Source organism: Muscardinus avellanarius (genome assembly GCF_963383645.1).
Source record: "Muscardinus avellanarius genome assembly, chromosome: 8".
In the NCBI taxonomy this organism is placed as follows: Eukaryota; Metazoa; Chordata; class Mammalia; order Rodentia; family Gliridae; genus Muscardinus; species Muscardinus avellanarius.
The window spans coordinates 109,181,415-109,201,003 of record NC_137794.1 but is presented as its reverse complement, the minus strand read 5'-3'; the positions used below and the strand labels follow the sequence as shown (position 1 = coordinate 109,201,003).

Sequence of the window (19,589 nt, the reverse complement as noted above, 5' to 3'; positions counted from 1 at the left end):
TCTGCCCGGTTTATTTTGAAACAAGATTTTCTTGCTAAGTTGCTGACAGTCTCATTAAATTTCTGAGAATGGGCTTGAACTTGTGATCCTCCAGTCTCAGCCTCCCATATGCTGGGTATTATAGGTGTGTGCCACCATGCCTGGCGAAGTTAACTGATTTCTAAAAGAGGTTAATGCTTTGCTAAAATACAAAATAGAAATCAATACAACAGTGCTTTTTAAAAACTTATCTTAAGACATACTCTGTCACACACACACACACACACACACAGTCGCCAACGCAGACACAGAGAGCACAATGCCCCTCACACAGGGAATATCCATGCAACTGCACATCTGCAGAGAGGAGCCAGCGTTTCAGAAGCTCTTGGGTGCTCCCAACCACTACCACCCCTGTCCCCTCAAAGGTGCCGCTGTCCCCTCTCTTAGGGATTTCTTTCCCTGCCTCCTGTCTGGCTTTCTAGTTATTTGATACTTTAGATTACAGACTTTTTTTGGGGGGGGGATGGTACTGGGGTTCCTGGAAACCCTTCTACTTCTGGGCTACACTCCCAGACCTATTTTTTTATACTTTTCTGATTTAGAAACAGGGTCTCTTAAGCCAGCGCGGCTGACTTTGAACCTGCGCAATCCTCCTTTCTTGCCTCCCAAGTATGGGGATTACAAGCGTGTGCCACCATACCTGGCAGATTATAGGCTCTTTTAATTTATAATTTTGTTGACTGATGACAAATAGTAATGTCATTAACCCAGCTACTTTATCATCTTTTCTGTAGATTTTTAGGATTTTCTATGTCCACTATTATATGAGTTATTAAACTAAAGAACCCATTTTTCTAGTTCTACATCACTGATTATGAGGTAGCCCCAAAAGAATTAATGCCTTGATCAAGATCCTAGAAAGAGAAGCAGATCTGGGGCTGGAAGTTAAGTGCCCTAACTCCAAGTTTTTTATTTTTTCTCTTATGTTACTTTTATAGCAGGCTGATCAACTTTGAAGGTGGCAATCATTAAAAATAAAACAAATCAAGGTATACGGTGTATTAAGCACTATGCATAAGACATGGCTTTGAAAAGTCCCTTCTAAATCAAATCCTTGGCAAAGCAGCAAAATAAGCCACTGTTAAAGTCCGGTGGCTGGCTGGGTGTGGGGGCACATGCATGCCTGGAGCCTGGTACTTGGGAAGCTGAGACAGAAGGATAGCAGGTTTGAAAGGAGCCTTAGCAATTGAGCAAGACCCAGTTCCCCAAACGAACTAACGAATGAACGAACAAACAAACAAACAAACAAACAAACAGGAGGGGGGTATAGCTGGGAGGCAGAATGACCCTGAGTTTAATCCTCAGTAACCCCACCCCCTAAAAAGCCTTGCAGATAACCTGAAGGCAGTAAACTTGAAGGACTCCGTGTAGTTTCTGTGACTACAAATTACAGTAACAAAATGTACGAAAGAATTGAGTTCGTTTAGGACACAGAGGCCGTTCCACAACATGCACCGTGAAGGAGACTGTCCATTACCAGGAAAATCAGCCTTTGCTGGAGCAGCTACAAGGCTAATGGGTGACAGAAAGAAATTCACAAAGAACTGCTAAAGAACTCCAGTGCTTTCTAATTCCCTGACTGGTGACATACAACACAACCAAGTGCCTGCCACGTCTAAAAGAAGCAATAACTGAAAATTAGGCCCAAATACTTATACCATGTTAAGTGTATACATCTATCTGTAAACATATGTAGACAGAGCCTAATATTTAGGATTGTGAACGTGTTCATGTCAACAAGGGAAAAGTATAAAAAAGTTTAGCAGTAAACCTCTGAAAATTGTCTGAAATAAGGATATTCTATATTTGATTAGAGATAAAAATAACTGTAGCATTTTTTACAGGGTCATTATATATTTAGCATCTACTGCTGCTCTGAGCTAACTTATGCTTTTCCTCTTTAGAACGTTCTCTAAAATATGCAGTATTTGTTATGAGAGAAGTAAAATTATGACAAAAGCATCTTTTAAGAATAAAATGAGCCGGGTGTGGTGGTGCGCGCTTGTGATCCCCGCACTTGGGAGGCGGAGAGAGGAGGATGGCACAGGTTCAAAGCCAGCCTCTCTGCCTTAAGAGACCCTGTTTCCAAATAAAATATAAAAATGGGTCTGGGAGTATAGCCCGGAGGTAGAAGGGTTCCCAGGAACCCCAGTACCACCACCACCAAAAAAAAAGAATAAAATGATGCAGTAGAATAAAAGCTTATCGAGAAATAAAATTATTTCCAAAGGAGACAATAATAAGATGTCAGATAGCCAGTTTTTCAGTTTTCCTATTATTATTATTATTATTATTATTATTATCATCATTATTATTTTGTACTGGGGATTGAACCTAGAGGCATTCTACCTCTACGGCCAATTCTACCTCTACCCCAGCCCAATTTTATTTCTTTATTTGGAAACAGGGTCTCACTAGGTTTCTGAGAACTCACTACATTCCTGAGGCTGGCTTTGAACCTGTGATCCTCCTGTCTCAGCCTCCCAAGTACTGGGATTATAAGCGAGTGCCACCATGCTCAGCTTTTCCTGATCTTAATAGAAACAGATGACCAGTGGCAGAATGCCTGTGCACAGGGCCAGGCACGCACAGAGCCCAGCGGTTTCCGCCGGCTTCACAATTACAGCCATGGAGAAAAGGCTTGGCTCTTGAGAAGAAAGGTTCATCTCTTCTCTGCTCCCCCCATGATGTGGTAGCACTAGGAACAACTTGCCCGCTCCTCCCTTCACTTCGTGCTGATGGTGTCCTTCATCATTGGGGTGGGGTGCGCGCAAGTGTGTGCACATGTGTGTGTGTGCCTATGTGTCTTTTCTGGGCATGAGCCCAGGGACGTTCTACCTCTGAGCTACATTCCCAGCCTCCTTTTCATTTTTTTATTTGAAACAGGGTCTAAGTTGCTGAGAGCCTCCCTAAGTCGCTGAGGCCGGCTTTGAGTTTGTGATCCTCCTGTCTCAGCTTCCCAAGTACTGGGATTCCAGGCGTGCGCCACCACACTCAGCTTCAGCTCTACCGTTCAGAGCATCTACCAAATGCTCTCACCTGAGCACATCCTTCACCCCTGTGCGCCAGGCCCTGCACACAGCAGCCCTTTACTTCTAGCACATGACTGACTTCCTGTAGCCAGGCTGTAGGTTTCTGCCCCCTGCTATCTTTGGAGGGAGTGACAAATGACTAAACATAATTTTAATCCTTCCAGAAAAAGCCAGTGTGAATGTGACAAGGCTCCCGCCCCTAGGACACGATGCGTCCTCCTACCTTCTCATCTCGGAAATTCAGGAACTGCTGGAACACTTCGCTTTCTGAGATCACCGGGTGGCGACACATCCTCGTCATCCAGGCCTGCAGCCTCTCCATGCGCGTCCTGATGAACTCCTCTTCAAAGCGGCCTGCAAGACGCCGAGCGTGACCACAGCTCTCTCTAAGGGAACTGCTAGTACTATAACCGCAAACACCATTTCGGTGACTACTGGTGTGGCAGAGAAAAGCTACTTTGTAAAAGGAAAACCATAGTGACTTTTCACCCTCCCCAAAATACAACACGGGGAATACTCGAAGACTCTCCCACAGGAAGGGTGCAGAAGACTCGACTTTTTAAGAATAAAATTTTAGTTTAACACATTAAAACACTTTTTAGTTGTGACCAGGTACATTTTCTCAGCAAGCACAAAGCACTATCAGCAAGAACGGAAGGATAAGCAGAACTCAGTAAGTCATTTAACAAAGAACACATGCAAAATAATCCCCAACACCTAAGTATTTAGAAAAGGAGCTCAGGACTGTAGCTTTTTCCCCCCGCTTTATTTTTAAACTTAAACAAAAAGGCTGGGCGTGGTTGCCTATGATCTTGGTACTTGACAGGCAGAGGGAGGCAGGAGGATTGCAGGTTCCAAGTCAGTTTCAGCAACTTAGCAGGACTCTGTTTCAAAAATAAAAAAAGAAGGCCAGGCGTGGTAGCACACTCTTGTAATCCAGGCATTTGGGAGGTAGAGACGGGAGAACCGAGGTTCTTGGCCAGCCTCAGCTACTTAGTAAGGCCCCCTTGCAACTCAGTGAGACCCTGTTTCAAAAATAAAGAATAAAAAATTAGGGCTGGGGGTGTCGCTCAGAGGTAGAATGCCCCTGGGTTCCTCCCCAGTACCACAATAAAATAAAATTAAAAAAAAATAAAAAATGCCCTCTGGTTTCAATCCTCAGTACCAAAAATAAATAAATAAACTGATAAGTAAATGAAACTGGACTGAAAACAGGGCAGGGAGATAGCTCAGTGATATAGCACTTGCCTAGAATTGCTAGGCCCTGAGCTCAATCCCCAGCAAAGCAAAGGAAACCCAAACAAAAACTGAACAAAACCCAGAAACAGCAGAAGTGATTTTCCCATGACTGCAACAGTGACCGCCACTATCCTAGAACTCAGGATCCTGCTAACGATCCCAGAACTCAGGATCCTGCTAGCGATCCCAGAACTCAGGATCCTGCTAACGATCCCAGAACTCGGGATCCTGCTAACGCAGGTCAGTGAGCGACTGCTTCTCCTTCAGAATTAGAAAGCCTGCTCCACACACACACACCGAGCTTCCCAGCCGGGAAGCCACCTCGCTCCCAGCTGAGCGGCTTCTGGGGCGCAAAGCCTCTCCGGCCAAGCAGGACAGCGGCTAAGCCTCTGCCCAGGAAGCAGCTGCAGATCAGGGCAATGCGTACAATGCCCACCACACCAGGGCTCTGGAGACCAAGCGAGGGCACGCGGCCATCTGGGAAGTGTTTACACTCAAAATGCTGCTGAACTTCCACAAGAACAGTGGACGCCTGTGGCCTGCCGGGGCTGCTGCCGTCCTCCTGCTCCTGTGTGCTCACCGCCCCGCTGGAGACTAGCCAGAGCACGCAGGCTGAGGAGCCGGCAGCTGGCACCCTCGTCAGGTATCGCTCACGTGAAGCCGTGGAGATGCAGCTCACACACGATCACACACAACCACAGGCCGCCCAGGCTACACAGACAGGAGCAAACCCTAGGGAGCTCCATTAGAAGATGAACAAATAGGGCTGGGAGTATAGAGCAGCAAAGTGCTTGCTGAGCATGTGTGCGGCTCTGGGTTCAATCCCCAGCTCTGAAAGAAAGAAAAATAAATACATAAAAAGCTTTAGACTATATGTAAAAACAACTTAGCTGTAAGGGAGACAGATTTCAGTGATTTAGCTGAGGCAAGTTTCTTCAACCAAGAGAAAGCAGAAACAAGAAGAAGAAAACTAGAATCAAGAGTTGCTAAAATATATCCTCAAGCAAAAAATTGAGAGTTTTACAAAAAAAGCAGAAGCAAAACAAAACAACAAACAGCAAGATATGATGGAGAGACAAGCAAGCATCCAGTATCAACCGCTTCTAAGTGTCACCAGATGTTAAACTTAGCAAACAAAGCAGCTTCTATAGATACGTTTAAAGAACTAAAGAAAACTACGTTTAAAAAGTTAAAGAAAAATATGGCAAGGAATCAAGAGAGATTCTCAAGGAGACGGAAATCATTAAGAAAAAGAACCACAAGAAATTCCTGGAGTTGTAAGTACAATAATTGGAATTAAAAACTCACTGTAGGGCTCAAGAGCAGATTCAGGACGTCAAGGACAGAATCAGGACATCTGAAGTCAGACCAATGTAAGTTTCTAAGGAATATTTACAGAATTTATGTGCTGGACACTGTAACCACTAATGACAATCAAAGCATGTGGTTCATTCATAAATTAGAAGACTAGATATTAAGATGTAAATCCCCAAAACCGTTCTATAGAAGCAATGAATTCCAACCAAAATCTAAGCATGATTATTTAGAAATACCTGGAAACCTGACACTTACACACACACACACACACACACACACACACACACACACACACACAGTCAGTATGGTATTGGCAAAAAAGTGGAACATAAATTAGATGAATAAAGTCCAGAAGTAAACCTAAACAAATAAATAGGCAAGTGGATTTTTACAAAGCACAAAAAAATTCAACAGAGAAAGGACTGCCGTTCCATCAGATGGTGCTGGGACCTCTGGCTGTCCAGATGCAACAAAAACAAACCTCTTCGACCTCTACTCTGTTTTGCACCTTAAACAAAGTCAGCCGCAAGTCCACCACACACCTAAATGTAGAATCTAAAACCACACAACTTGTATTGTTTATTTCTTATTGGTGGTATTGAGGATTGAACTCAGGGGCATTCTACCTCCAAGTTATACCCACAGCCCTATTTTTTTTATTCTTTATTTTGAAACAGGGTCTCACTAAGTTGCAGAGGGCCTCCCTAGTAGTAGCTGAGGCTGGTTTAGAACCTGCAATGCTCCTGTTTTAGTCTCCCAAGTACTGGGATTATAAGCATGAGCTACCACACCAAGCACTACACAACTTTTAGAAGTATTTTTGTGATCTGGAGTTAGGCAGAGTCTCAGCCACAATACATAAAGTACAATTCATGAAAGAAAAAACTGTTACAATGTACATTAGATATATCTATATATCTATCATACATAAGGCATATTTTACAAATATTGATATATATATAATATACTTCATATATACAAGAAGTATTTTCAAATGTTTTATCATTCATATTACTTTCTTAAAGGAATAGAATTTCAAAACATATTAATTTCAAAACTTATCAGAAGTGGTATATTTGTTGCTCAATTTAAGGTTTTTTTTTTGGCACAAGGGATTGAACCTAGGGTCATTCTACTCTTGAGCTAAAACCCAGCTCCATTTCTATTTCTTATTTTGGAAACAGATTCTCTCTACTTACTGAAGCTCTCCTTGAACCTGTGATTCTCATCCCAAGTACTGGCACTGCAGGCATATAGCACTGTGCCCAGGTTTAACTTAAGTTTTTATAGGTGTCTCACATCTGGAAGATGGGATTTAACAGGAGAAACATATACCTCCCAAATGGCCCAGTCATTCGACTACTAGGTATTTACCCAAATGAAAATATCTGTCCATAGAAAAATCTGTGTGCCAACGTTATTAGCAGCTTTATTTGGAATTGCCTCAAACCGGAACAACAAATATCCTTCAATGCGTGAATGGCTGAACAAACTATGGCATATCCATACACTGGAATACTACTCAGCAACAAAAAGAAACCAAGAAACTGACATACAAGATGGGTAAGTCTCAAATGCACTTGCTTCCATTTATTCTAGAAAAAGTGAAATTATAGGAACAAGGCGCAGCTCAATGATTCCATGGGTAGAACAGGAGCTGAGGACGAAGGGGCAGCACTGGGGAGTGGGGAGGGCAGAGTCGTTCTTATCAGGAGTGCAGTGCTGGTTACCAGGGTGAGGTGGCACCTGTCGAATTGGGAACTCTACATCACATAGAAGAATTTACTGCACGTAGTTTAGGAATAAATTTCCAACAATGCAGGCTGAACTTTCCTTTAGAATGAGTCTTTTAACCAGAAGAGCACTATGGGCCTGCACAGCCAAAGCGCGTTACGTAAGCAACGGCACTGAACAGCGCCAGGGGCTGGACACCTCTCGCATGTTAAAGCATTTGCGAAGAGTTGAGGCCCAGCGGGTCAACGTGGCCTGGGATGTACCAAGTTCCCATTATGAGCAAGGGAGTTATGCCAACAGCTCATTAATTAGCCAGCGGTTAAAATTTAATTCTTTTTATTAAAAAAATTATCATCCGGAGCCGGGTTGTAGCTCAGAGGCAAAGCGCCTGCTTTGCAGGTGTGATGCTCAGGGATCAATCCCCAGTTCCAAAAAAAGACACACACACAAAAAATCCTCTGACATAGCTGGTTTGTCTTCAAATTAGGCCTTTGGGTGTAATTTATGTTTGGTAAGACCCTCATGTCAGGTTCTAGAGATTTATAAAAAGGGGTAGGAGGACTTTCCTTTCCCTACTTCGAATACTCATTTTGTGAGTATACTATTTTGGCACCCAGAAATAAAACCCAACCATACAGTATTTTTCACAAACAACAAAATCTACAAAATAAGAAATGCTGACTCTCAACTTTCCCTGGATTGATCATGAAGCCAGGGAAACGTGGTCCCCTGGGCTCCTTTCTCCTCTCCAGCGGCTCAGGAGTGGGAGCCTGTGTACAGCAGGGATCTTGTGGTGTCGCAGGCAAATAGGGGAGACGGAATAATGAGGCTCTGTGCTCACAGCTTCCTCGGCATGCGGCCCAGTTGGCGCTCAAAGCTCAGCTTTCTGCAGACCAGAGGCTCTGGCTTTCGGGTTTTTCTATGCCGCCCTGCTGGCTGCATGCCGGTACTTTTCCTTCCTTCCTTCCTTTTTTATTTTTTTTTTAAAGCAAATCTTAATATGGAAGAATAACTGTGACTCTGATGCTTTAAAATAACACTGGCTTATCTGACTCAGAATAAATAATATATTAAAACTTAAAAGATCTGAGAAAGTCCCACAATCCTTAAATAGCCTCTGAAGGCATTTATACCGCGGAGCACACTCCGTGCTATGCTACAGGAGGCAAAGGTAATATAAACTCAAGAAGCAGCTGAAACTTAAAGATATGAAGAAAGAAGCCAGTTGTGGTGGCACTCGCTTGTAATCCCAGCATTCGAGAGGCTGAGACAAGAGGATCACGGTTCACAACAAGCCTCAGCTACTTAGTGAGGCCCTGTTTCAAAAGAAAGAATAAAAAACAGGGCTGGACTGAGGCAAGGCCGGTACTGGGGCCTCCGAGGCCAGCATCAGAGCCTGCCGTGAGGCATGGCCAGTGCTGGGGCCTCCTAGGCCGGGAGCGGAACCTGCCGAGGGGTTAGGCCGGTGCTGGGGCCAACGAGGCCGGCATTGGAGCCTGCCGTGAGGCTAGGCCAGTGCTGGGGCCTCCGAGGTCAGGATTGGAATCCTGCCAAGGGGTTATGCCGGTGCAGGGGCCAATGGCCAGTATCGGAGCCTGCCGTGAGGCAAGGCCACTCCTGCAGCCTCCAAGGCCGGGACCGAAGCCAGCTGAGGGGTTAGGCCGGTGTAGGGGCCAGCGAGACCAGAACTGGGGCCTCCCATGAGGCAAGGCCGCTGCTTGAGCCAGCGAGGTCTGGATCAGTCCACTGAGTAGCCAGGCCACTACTGGGGCCGTCAAGAGTGGGATTGGTACTTGCAACGCAGCATGCACAGAGAAATATCGCAGAAAAATCAGACGCTTCTCTTAATCAGCAATAACTAGGAGGAAAGGGGCAACAGGAAGAGGTTGAGCTATAGAAAGGGCCCTATAGTGAAGCAACTAATGTGACCAATCAGAGGGTATGTAATACTGGAGGACGGAGCCTCTTTAAAATGCAGGAGGTACATAAACAAATGTATCAAAGTTAATCACCAAAGAAGCGTGGGATGGAGGGAGGGGAAGGGAATGGGATGAGGGCTGGAGGAGGGCTAATTGGATGATGTGTGCTTGTATATCCTCTCAAGTCTTGTACTCCAATGTGATTGATATATGACTACAATGCACCAATTTAAAAAATAAATTAATTAATTAAAAAAAAACAGGGCTGGAGGTATAGCTTGGAGGGAATATGCCTCTGGGTTCAATCCCCAGCACCACAAAAAACAACAACAAAAAAAAAAAAAAAAAAAAAGAAAAAAAAAAGAAGAAGAAAGGCAGAACTCAGAACTAAAGCTTTCATGGAAAGAAATCTTAATTTTTAAAAACAGAAAGCTGTGATTTAAAGCAGGAAGAGTGACAAAATGAAGGGAAGTATCTGAGTTGGGCGCAGAACGGCGGGGCATAGTGAGCAATCTATGCCCCCGGCCCTTCTCCCGCCCCAGCTCCACGGGGCCGCGTTAGTGTCATGCAGCATTACCAGGCTGTGTTCGTCTACCTAGCAGAGCAGCACCTACTCTCCATTCTGCTGTGGCAATTTAAAAATTTTAAAATGTATTATAACTTCTTTAAAAACTACAGTTTCTACTGTCCCCCCCTCCAAAAAAAAACTCCATAGAAAAGTAAACATAAAGTGAAGTAAAATACAAAGTAAAGTTTTAAGGAGAGTGACTCCTTCTAAGGACACTAATTCTGGCTAAAGATTAGTTGGACCACATCTCAAAAGATGAAGAGGGAAGCTAAATTTCTCTCTTCAGCGAGACAGATGGGAGCCTATACAGTTTCTGACTTTGATTTCCCCATCTACAGAGTGAGGATGAAAACACCTGCCTGTGAGGCCAGAGGAGACTCAGCCAGTGTGGACCTAGGAGGACCTGCCATGGGGAAGGAGATGATCTGCACTGAGCCACGCCAGGCCGCAATCTGCCACCGCCTTCTGGCTGGGTAAGTGTTCTGGGCACGGTGGCAGGCACTGTGATGCCAGCCACTCTAACCCCAGCTACCTGGGGGTGAGGCAGGAGGACCCCACGGGCAAGGCTACACCAGGCAACTTGTCTAACCTCTTCTCAAAAGGTCGAGGACGGACCCCAGCAGAGGAGCAGAACACGCGGGAGGCCCTGGGGCCAGTCCCCAAACAGCAGCAAGAACCAGAACAGAACAAAACAAACCAGCAAAAATCATCCTGCTTCTCTCTCAATGGCTCGTCAGCTCTAGCGAGCGAGGATCAAGCCTTCTGGGAAAAGCCCCTCCTTGGCCTCTCCCCAGCCTCTGGTGCAGACAGTCCTTTCTGTGTTTACCAGTTCCATTCCTCTGGACCTTTTCTAGCTGTCCACTAAAGCTTCTGACCTTTGGTAAAGCTCAGCTTCTTAACAGACCTGTGCTGCACCTAAGATACACCTGCTGAGTCCTCAAGTGCACATATACCAGGTTACACTGGGGGCCTGTTAAAACCAAAGAACAGCAACAGGTCCCCAGCATGGAAACAGATTCTTTGGCACTGAGTGTTTACAGGATGCCCTGGCAGCGTGCCGGTTATTTACCAGGAGACTTTCTGGGGAGGAGACTGGTGGGGAAGCAGGGCACATTGCTAGTCTCTCTCCCTTTTCTTCTTTACTTAGTCAATGATAAATAATTCAGTAGAAAATGTATTTCATTTCAGTAGAAAATGACAAATAATTCAGCTGGGCGTGGTAGCACATGCTTGTAATCCCAGCATTCAGGAGGCAGAGACAGGAGAATCGTGGTTCGATGACTGCCTCAGCTACTATTTAGTGAGGCCCTTTGCAACTCAGTGAGATCCTGTTCCAAAATAAAAGAATAAAAATAGAGCTGGGGATATACCTTGGAGGTAGAATGCCCCTGGGTGCCATCCCCAGTACCACAAGAAAAGAAAGAAAGAAAGAAAGAAAGAAAGAAAGAAAGAAAGAAAGAAAGAAAGAAAATGGCACAGCTGGTCTGCACAACCTGTTTATGTAAGTTTAGATAACTTTTTTTTTTTGCATAACTGGGAATTGAACCCAGGGGCATTCTACCTCCAAACTATACCTCTCTTTTTTTATTCTTTATTATTATTTTTTTTTTTTGGAAACAGGGCTTACTAAATTGTGGAGGGCCTAAGTACCTTAGGCTGGCCTCACTGAATATTGTCGTGGTCTCCCAAGAACTGGGATTACAAGCATGTGCCACCACGTCTGGTGGATAACACATTTTTATTTTAGGCTGTTTGAACCATTTTTATATTTTGGTTTTATTTTTTTCATTTAAAATGCACCTACTCTTTTTATTTTATTTCCTTTTTTCTCTCTTTTTCTTTTTGGCAGGACCAAAAAAAAAAAAAAAAAAGCACAAACAACTTGGGTTGAACTCAGGGGCATTCTATCTCTGAGCTACACCCCCAGCCCTATTTTCTTTTTTTATTTTGAGGCTGGCTTGAAACCTGTGAGATCTTCCTGTCTTACTCAGTGTCCCAAACACTGGAATTACAGGCATGTGCCATAAGGCTCAGAAATATTAAATTTTTTTTTTTGTAGGAGAGAAAAAGGACAGTGACGCTGCTGAATTCAAGGGTTACACGCAAGAGCGTTGACAGCAATTGTGTGTGTGGCGGGGGCAGGGCACTGCGGATCACACCTGAAAGCAAATTTTACTGAATGTTCCTTCACAGCTGTTAGTTTCCACTGGTCCATGTTGCTGCCCAGCGGCAGGTTCACAGGACAACCTCATGGCATCTGTCACCTGTCCCTGTACTCATTTCACACACTCACCTGTGACTTGCTTGTCTGGAAGAGATGGGATTGGAATGGCGGCACCAAACTTAACCAGGAGACGCTCATACAACCAGTCAAAGTGCTTATACCTGTGGTTTACAGATCGATTAGTGTTCTACAAAATAAGGGAAAGAAATGAAGAGTCACCAATGCAACTACAGAAAAAGAAAAACAAAGCAAGTTGTAACTAGTTATGCAAGCACAATCTGCTCTTGAAGATGTGGGTACTTACAGTAGGTGTTAACTGATATTCAATGTAGCTCTTCAGACCATACATTTTGGAGCCTTTCCTGGGGTCTGCTACCACACAGTCAAACGTAGAGGTAGGATAAACCCACATCGGGCCATAATCTCCAACCTACACAATGTTCCAAGAAAAAGTAATTTTGTAACATGAAAAACAGTAAATGTAACTGGTATAAATCAGTCAGTAATTCTTATTAGAAAAGTGCTTTGGAAGGTCAATCTTGGTCCTCTTTGAGAAGGTTCATGACTGGCTGTTCCTGGTAGATGTCACCTCTGAAAATACACTTGCAGGGCGCATCCTTCATTCCCACGCAGGCAGCTGGGCCGTGGAGTGGAACCTCCGCCAGGAGGGTGTCGGCTGGAGCGGTGCCTCCCTCCAGACCAGTGGCCTCAAGCTATGTATCATGAAGGGCCACTTTTTAAGTGTCCAATCTATCACAGACTGGTAGCTTTGTGAAATGAGAATGTACACATTTGGACTTTCCAATGCTGTCAAGTTACCATGAACTTTTCTAAACACTAATGCTTTGTCCTTCTCTCACAGTGGATTTGTAACAAGCAGTTACAGAGCGGGCAGGCACCTGGTCTGTGATAACATGGCTCGCGCTGCTCCAGCTAGAGAACTGGCTCGATATCCATTGTTTAACTACCAGGAGGGGGGATTTTGTCCCTCAAAAGCAAGAGCCAGGCCGGCTGCTTTCTCTTGGGGCCGCCTGTGCAGAAGCATGGTACTTCTTGAAGGCTGTCCCCCCTCTTCCTCCACCGCCCTTCTTTTCTGTCCATGACCAGGGTGCCCAAGGCTCAGACTTCCAGACGAGGCTTATCAGGCTCGCGCTGGACGCAGAGCCCTGGTGTTACCTGGGTGGGAGTGAGGAGGGCAACCAGCTGGTCCTGTGGGGAAGAGAACTAGCGTGTGAGTTCTGAGCCTGTGGATCCTTGCTGCCAGGCACTAAGTGACAGTGGGTCTGCTGCCCCGAATCCAGCTGCTTTCCCTTGTTTAAACTGTATCCAAGGCCACAGAGGCCGCTGAGGAGACACTGGACCCTGGGCTCACACGGTGGCTCTTGGGCTCACGCTCTGTGTCACCGATATTCTCATGTTTGTTCTGGATCATTCATTTAAGAATGAATAGAAACCCTTATGGATTTCAGAGATCCAGATTGTGGGGCCACGGCTCTATCACTGAGCAACAGAAGTCCTTTTTATCTTGAGAATATGTTATCTAATAGAGTAATAACTGAATTATGTAATCCAAGATAAGGTGGGAGACCAGTATGTGGTCAGTAAATGGAACACTATTTCTAAGAAAGAGATCCAGAGACTCAAGAAGAAATAACAGTTTTAAAACAGGGTTTAATCTTGCAGTTAGAAAAAGTATGGTAACAAAGTAAAGAGAGAATGAGCAGACTGGGCTGAAGGAAGAGAGGTGTGTGGGCTGAGCTCTCCCAGCAAGGCCAGTGATCTACAGGGAAGGGGACCCGGCCTTGTTCTTTCTCAAGGTGCACAGGGAAACAGGAGGCTGGAGTACCAAAGTCCAGAGATTGTTAGGTATGAAGGTGGCTGAGTACTGGAGATGTTTAATAAAGGACTAAAGAGATTCCGGAGAATGAACAACTATGTTGCCCCAGAGGGGCCAGGATCAGGAAGCTCTCCTAAGGTGCAAAGTAGGGAAGGATGGCCCCTCGGGGAATTCCCTCAGTGGCTGGGCCTGAGCCGCAGCTCTGGTCAGTGAGGGCCCCATGCCCAGGGCCGTATTTTACTAATGGGTGGGGTCACTGTACGTGCTAAGCACAGAACCAGGTCTCTGCTCTCTCTCTTGGCTGCTGAAGACTCCACATCTTTCCTCCCTCGCAGGCAGATCTGCCTATGGGGCTCAAGGGCCAGCTCTACCTAGAACTTGTGGGACAAGCTGGGCTTTCCACTCTGCCCCGTTCCTGACAAGCCTGTAACAAAGCCCACTTTAAACAAGGGCAGGGCAGAGCAGGGCCATTTGTGGAGTTTTAATTCTGTGGAGTTTTAAGTTTAATGAAAAGAATAAAGACACATGTATAAGCCCGACACCAAAAGAAAAAAATTAAAACAATTTCCAATCTAACTACTACTTTGGAATAAGATAATTACCCCAAATTTATTTTGAGGGAAAAAGGATAAAAGGGCTCTTGGGTATAACCTTTCTGTCTGAAGGCTTCCAGAATTTCAGGCTTTTCAAAGATTTGAGAAGAAGTAATTTAAGAATCCAGTATCATTCCTGCAACTTCAAATCTCCCAGAACCCCAAGATTATGGGAGACAAATATATTGCCAGCATTTGCTCATCCTTGTCTGTATCCATGGCAATTTCACTCAAGGATTATAGTTATAGGATTAAGCTGGTAGGTTTAAAAGAGCTCTATTCTCCAGAATTTTATTTGGGAATATACAGCTAGATATTCTCTTGGTAGAAAATTGACCAACAGTCAAAATATGAACCTGTTTCATGTTGTATAATAATAATCATTGCTGTAAGACAAATTAAATTCTTAATGATGTCATTAACTTCCAGAACTTATTTACTAATTTCTTCTCTTAAGCCAATAGCTAGTTTACCGAGAGAAACACTATTATCAGTACATTGGAAAAGGAAACTTATTCTGATAGCATGCTTATATTTTGCCAGGGTACAAACTTTAATATGTGGACTAAATTTATTACCTAAAGATGTAGCACTGGTAGAAAAAGAGCATGTTAAGTATACTTCAAGATAGTTTAGAAAAAATTATGAAAGGGATAAGTATTTATGAACGTTGATTCAATATTAATAGTTTGAAAGATGAAAATAAAGAAGACCTGAATTAACAGGCACTAATTTATGCTAATTATCTTGAACATTCCTAAAATACAAACATATTATCAATTGTTTGGAATATAAAATGTGTTTAAAAATACCTCCCGAAACACTAATAACCCTCTTAGTTTTAAGGTGTTAGGAAAGACCTTAATAAGAAGCAAACAAAACTAAACTTACAATGATGGGGATTTTCTCTCTGGGCTTTGCTAGCTGCTTGGCCAACAAATACTGCTCCATCCCGGGCTTGGCGAATCCAGGGAACCTGGGCATCAAGACAGGGCATGAGCGTCCTAATGTCCCTCCTCGTGGGACTGCTTCCCTAACACACCAGTTCTAACCTCGTTCTGTCTTTCAGGTGTCCCAGAAATGGAAACTGTGGTAAGTGAAACCCAACATGATCAGATTGTTCAGGGGCCAGTTAGTCATTTAATTAAGCTTGACCTGGTGAGGAGAGCAGTTTGATTCCGGAAGGTGTGACATTTATGAGTACTGCATTTGTGTAACTAGATCTGAAACGACTATCACCAACACAGAGTGAAGGGCAGATAAAAAAGCTGCCCACCCGGCACACCAGCTGGAACCGGCCACACAGCACTAGCCGCTGCTGGTGTCTGCAGGGCCACATTACAGTCACCATTCAACACATTCCCTCACTTATCTCCAGGACTGGAGGAGTCCTGAGAACACACTAAAGGCTTGATGAGTTAGCGGGCCAACCTGGAACCCTTCTGTTAAAGAACCTCTGCTCCTGTGGGGATGAGACACCGACAGCTCCTTGACCAGACCACAGCTGGGTGCAGAGAGCACGTCACACTGAGGTGCTCTTGGACCATAGCACATCCCGTTAACACTCACTGAACGGCAACGCAGTCTACCAATTACCTGAGCGTTAGCAAGATAGATCTTACAATGCTCAGCATATTTAAATGTCTAGTCTCCTTTATAAATACAAGGTTTAAGCTGGGTGTAGTGGCACAAGTTTATAACCCCAGTACTACGGAGGCTGACACAAGAGGATCGCAGGTTCATAGCCAGCCTCAGCTACTTAGTGAGGCCCTTTGCAATTAGGTGAGACCCTGTTTAAAAAAAAAATAGGGCTGGGGGGGTATACCTCCAAGGTTAGAATGCCCCTGGGTTCAATCCCTGGTACTGCAAAAATAAATAAAAAATAAATATAAGGTTTATGTTCCATGATGAGACTATAGTTGTCATATAAAATGAGTTGCTGAAAAGCTCTGTTAATTCTTTACAATTTTTTACAACTGGTAGAAGTTTAAGTGACTCATATTGTTTGGTTAAGTAAAAATACATAGGGTTGCTGGGCATGGTGGCGCAGGCTTGTAATCCCCGCGCTTGGGAGGCTGAGACAGGAGGATCACACAGGTTCGAAGCCAGCCTCAGCTACTTAGTGAGGCTCTCAGCAACTTAGTGAGACCCTGTTTCCAAATAAAGTATAAAAACAGGTCTGGGAGTATAGCCCGGAGGTAGAAAGCCTCTGGGTTCCACCCCAGTACCACAAAAAACAAAACAAAACAAAACAAAAAAACCCATAGGGTTTTAAATTGTTTCCAGTACCACAGAGAGACAGACACTTGAGGCACAGGTTCACATCAGGGCTGATCTAATTTGGAATGACGTTTAGAACAAAAAGACTCCTATTTAAAACCAACCTCTTTGCTTTAGAGATGAGGAACCTGGAGTGGAACAGGTCATCGCAGTTACACAGCCCGAGGCTGTGACGCAGGGCCAGGCGGGGCCTCACGCACTACCCACAAGACCCGGCCGCTCGTTTTTCTCATGCCTTTGTTCATAGATAGATAGATATGTATGTATGTATGTATGTATGTACGTATGTATGTACGTATGTTTGTATGTATGTACGTACGTACGTACGTACGTATGTATGTATGTTTGTACGTATGTACGTATGCATGTATGTACGTATGTATGTATGTTGGTGGTACTGGGGATGGAACCCTTCTACCTCTAGGCTACACTCCCAGACCTATTTTTTATATTTTATTTGGAAACAGGGTCTCTTAAGCTAGCAAGGCTGGCTTCGAACCTGCGCGATCCTCCTGTCTCGGCCTCCCACGAGGGGATTACAAGCGTGCCCCACCACACCCGGCCTTAAATGGCTTTTAAACACACTTTATAGAATAAGTGTGTGTCAAAAGACATCCTACTTAATCCCTGGTGTGATTTAAAAAGACCTCTATAGAGACCTTGGAGGCCTCTGTTAGATAAAGACCTTGGTCCTGGTATCTAGATATATGACAAATATTACACTTTCAATTCTTTTCCAGATATAAAGTAACATTCTTTGATGTCTACTATGAATCATGAACTTGGGATAAACGCATTAGCTATTTTAACTGCTGAGAGAAGATTATTTCTAGGATTCTTAGGGAGAACATACATTTTAGTCTTTCAAGCTACACTAGTGTAAACTACAGACTAGCCCAGCACTCTCTACTCAAATCCTACAGTGCTGGTCATATTAATTCTCTCCCACATGCTTTACTGCTACGTAGTAAGTCTACAAGTGCCATAAAAATTTTTTTCTCTTAATCTAAGAGAAATAAGTGAAGACAAATACTGCACTCTTAGAATGTCTTAGAAACACATTCATCACAATCTGAAAACAGATGCCTCGGATTCGAGTGCCTGGAGTCCTGACTAGCTCACCTGCCCCTGGGTGAGCCTGCGTGTGACTGGCCTCCCTGGGCTTCAGTTTTCTATTACATGTGCCACGATTGCATGAGACCGCATACAAACTACTGTGTGCAATGCCTTGAACACGGTAAATGACTGTAAAATAGTAAAACATTTAAGAGTTGTTATTATTATAACCTATATATCTGATATGTATATTTATAAATAAATAAGATATATATTAGGATTTATATATATTTCTAATAGTAATCTTTTTTTTTATTTTGGTGGTACTGGGGGTGGAACCCAGAGGCTTTCTACCTCCGGGCTATACTCCCAGACCCATTTCATATTTTATTTGGAAACAGGGTCTCACTAAGTTGCTGAGAGCCTCACTAAATAGCTGAGGCTGGCTTCGAACCTGTGCGATCCTCCTGTTTCAGCCTCCCAAGCACTGGGATTACAAGCGTGCGCCACCATGCCCGGCAATAGTAATCATTTTTAACAATGAAACCCTAATATATCATGGAGTTAATAAAAGTAAAAGCAATAAAAGTTTTTTATTAAAATAAACAGGAGAGCTGGGCATGGTGATACAGTTGTAATCCCAGCATTTGGGAGGCTGAGACAGGAGGATCATGGTTCGCCGGCAGTCTCAGCTACTTAGTGAGGCCCTCTGCATTGAGACCCTGCTTCAAAACAAAGAATAAAACATAGGGCTGGGGGTGAAGCTCGGGGACAGAATACCCCTGGGTTCCATTCTCAGACCCACAAAAAAAGAAAAACAAAATCCCAAACAAACCCAGGATATTTTACTCATTAGCTGATTAACAAAAATCAATCCGCTTCCAAGCTAAGATCCAAATTAAAATGGCCAAAACCATACCCAAAACTCTAGACCACCAAACAGAGGACACGCCAACTGCCTCTGTATTTATATCTACTTCTCCTCTGCTTTTTACTTACTTGTTGAGAGGCAGCTTCATGGAGGAGGCACCGGGGCGATTGTTTCCCCTCTGGACACCAGCTTCGGCTGACTCCGAGTCCTTAAAGTAAGGAGCAGAGGACTTGGGGTCGTCCCAGTCTTCATCCCAGTCATCGTCATCACCTGTTGCTAGAGATGGGAAAGGAAGAGCATCAGTAATTAAAAAAAGAAAAAAGAAAAGAAATGAAAATGAATTTTCTTTTGAAGTACTGAGGATTGAACTCAGGGGCATTCTACTTACAAGGTACACTCCCAGGCCTATTTTTTATTCTTTTTGAGACAGGGTCTAAGTTGCTGAGAGCCTCACTATGTAGCTGAGGCTGACTTCGAACCTGTGCGATCCTCCTGTCTCAGCTTCCCAAGTGCTAGGATTACAAGTGTGCGCCACCACGCTCGGCTTATTCTTTTTAAGACAGGGTCTCACTAAGTTGCAGAGAGCCTCACTTAGTAGCGGAGGCTGGCCAGGAACCCGGATCCTCCAGAACAGCTTCCAAAGTACTGGGATTACAAGTGTGTAACACCATACCCAGCTCCAATTTTTTTAAAAAAATGATGGAATAAGGATAAGGATGAATACAGGAGTGTAATGTGGATGTTAGGAGTACAGTCTTTATAGCTAGATACTTTTAAAACCTGAATCATAAATTCTGCTTTTTAGTGCAAAAGACAAGTTAGAAACAATTTAAACACAACTGTCAGGCCAACTAATTTTTTTTTGGGGGGGGGGGCT

General features: G+C 44.0%; 1 protein-coding gene across 1 annotated transcript in view; it reads right to left on the bottom strand.

Annotated features, from left to right (window-relative positions):
- The window catches only part of SNX9 (sorting nexin 9), a gene marked incomplete at its 5' end in the record, with an annotated part of 63,232 nt that overhangs the window by 14,405 nt on the left and 29,238 nt on the right, over positions 1 to 19,589 (bottom strand). The window contains 5 exons of the mRNA XM_080700153.1: positions 3,298 to 3,428; positions 12,145 to 12,262; positions 12,380 to 12,505; positions 15,397 to 15,481; positions 18,841 to 18,988. Coding sequence (XP_080556279.1) covers positions 3,298 to 3,428; positions 12,145 to 12,262; positions 12,380 to 12,505; positions 15,397 to 15,481; positions 18,841 to 18,988 — 608 coding nt within the window. The remainder of the gene's footprint in view (positions 1 to 3,297; positions 3,429 to 12,144; positions 12,263 to 12,379; positions 12,506 to 15,396; positions 15,482 to 18,840; positions 18,989 to 19,589) is intronic.